A 1,855-nucleotide genomic window follows, 5' to 3' on the forward strand; every position below is an offset into this window, starting at 1 on the left:
CGCTGCTGCCTCCTTCCTGCTGCTGCTGCTGCTGCTGCTGCTGCTGCTGCTGCTGCTGGTGGGTGTTTCTGCTGCAGAAGCTGTCTCCTCTTGGCTTGAGGATATCTCCTCCTCTGGGGCCGTTGCTGTCTCCGCGAAAGAGAAGGGGACAGCGAGGGGACTGTCTCCTGCTGCAGCGAGAGGAAAAAGGAGACTGTCTCCTTCTGCGTCTAGTTCTGTGCTGCTGCTGCTGCTGCTGCTGCTGCTGCTGCTGGCAAGGGTAACCGAATGTCCCTTCTTCGGTGCTGCAGCAGCAGCAAACAGCAGCAGAGACAATAAACCCCAGAGGGGCCTCTTGACCTCCATCTTGTTGGGGTGTCTCCCCTGGTGTCTCTCTTTTTCTACTTCTGTCTCTTTCTCTCTTTCTCTGTCTCCTTTTCTGTCTCCTTCTCTGTTCCTCTGTCTCCTTCTCGCTGCCCCTGGCTGCTGCTCTGCGGTGTCTATGGGCCCTCCTTCTTTACGGCATCTACTAACAAAGAGAGAGAATATAAGAAAAAGGAGACAAACTGCAGCAGTTGCTGCTGCTGCTGCTGCTGCTGCTGCTGCTGTTGCTGCTGCTGCGGTGCAGCCTTTGCCACCGCCGTGCTGCTGCTGCTGCAGCGAGCTGTCTGTGCATACACCCCAGCGTAGCCCTCTGCTGCAGTTTGTCTCTAAATATATCTCTATATAGAGATAAAAAGAGACAGAAAAGAGAAAAAGAAGAAGAAGGAGACAAAAAAGGAGAAAAAAACAGTAAACAGCACCGCCTACGGCTCCAGCTGTCTCCGCAGGTCTCCTCGTGAGGCCCTGCTGCTGCTGCTTCTTCTGCTGCAGCTGAGCTGCCTATACACCTGAATAGCAGCAAAATGTCTCTTTAGTATAACAAACAAACAAAACACAAATAAAGAAATATGAATACTACGCTGCAGCAGCAGCCCGATGCACCCCAGGTGACCTCTGCAGCAGCAGCAGGGGCCCAACCAGGCAGCAACAGACAGGCCACTGGGCAGCAGCAGCAGCAGCGGTTGCTGCAGCAGCAGCAGCAGCAGCAGCAGCAGCAGCAGCAGCAGCAAACATTCTTTTCCTCTATCTCTCCATTACTTTTTTTGTTATATTAAATTAAAATAAGTTAAATTAATTTTAATTTGCAAAAAAAATTATTTTATCATAAAGATAGTTGCTGCTGCAGCGCTGCTGCTGCTGCTGCTGCTGCTGCTGCTGCTGCTGCTGCTGCTGCTGTTGGCGGTGGCCGGTGGCACCGATGAGGCGCGGCCTCCCCAGTTTGTTGTGCCCTTGAGGAGACAGCAGTGTCTCCTTTTTTGTCTCTTTTGTCTCCACTTTATATATTTATATTTATTTATTTGTTTTTTGTCTCCTTATAAAGAACTGATACTACACAGCTAGCTGCTGCAGGCAGCAGGAGACAGGCGGCGCTACTAGTTTAGGCCCAGCTGACCCCTCTGTCTCCTTCTCTGTCTCCTTCTCTGTCTCCTTCTCTGTCTCCTTTTGTCTCCTTCTCTGTCTCCTTTTGTCTCGTTCTCTGTCTCCTTCTCTGTCTCCTTTCTGTCTCTTCTGTCTCCTTCTCTGTCTCCTTTCTGTCTCTCCTGTCTCCTTATCTGTCTCCTTATCTGTCTCCTTCTCTTTCTCTGTCTCCTTTGTCGTTTTGTTTCTGTCTGTTACCTGTCTCCTTTCCCTCGTCTGTCTCCCCCGCCCTGTCTCTCCCTCTGCCGTATCTCTCTCCTTCTCTGTCTCCTTCTCTGTCTCTTCTGTCTCCATAGAGACAAATAAAAAGAGAAAGCAAACAAAGACAGAGACAGAAGAGGCAACAGATAGAGAC

At 50.5% G+C, this 1,855-nt stretch overlaps 1 protein-coding gene across 1 annotated transcript in view; it reads right to left on the reverse strand.

Annotated features, from left to right (window-relative positions):
* EMH_0013720 (sushi domain-containing protein / SCR repeat-containing protein, putative) overlaps nucleotides 1–1,794 on the reverse strand; it is a gene marked incomplete at both ends in the record, with an annotated part of 3,949 nt that extends 2,155 nt beyond the window's left edge. The window contains 4 exons of the mRNA XM_013499911.1: nucleotides 1–170; nucleotides 340–647; nucleotides 790–869; nucleotides 1,475–1,794. Of these exons, the coding sequence (XP_013355365.1) occupies nucleotides 1–170; nucleotides 340–647; nucleotides 790–869; nucleotides 1,475–1,794 (878 nt within the window). The remainder of the gene's footprint in view (nucleotides 171–339; nucleotides 648–789; nucleotides 870–1,474) is intronic.
* Between the last annotated feature and the right edge of the window lie 61 nt (nucleotides 1,795–1,855).

Source organism: Eimeria mitis, genomic scaffold (assembly GCF_000499745.2).
Source record: "Eimeria mitis Houghton genomic scaffold, Emh_scaff481, whole genome shotgun sequence".
Taxonomy (NCBI): Eukaryota; Apicomplexa; class Conoidasida; order Eucoccidiorida; family Eimeriidae; genus Eimeria; species Eimeria mitis.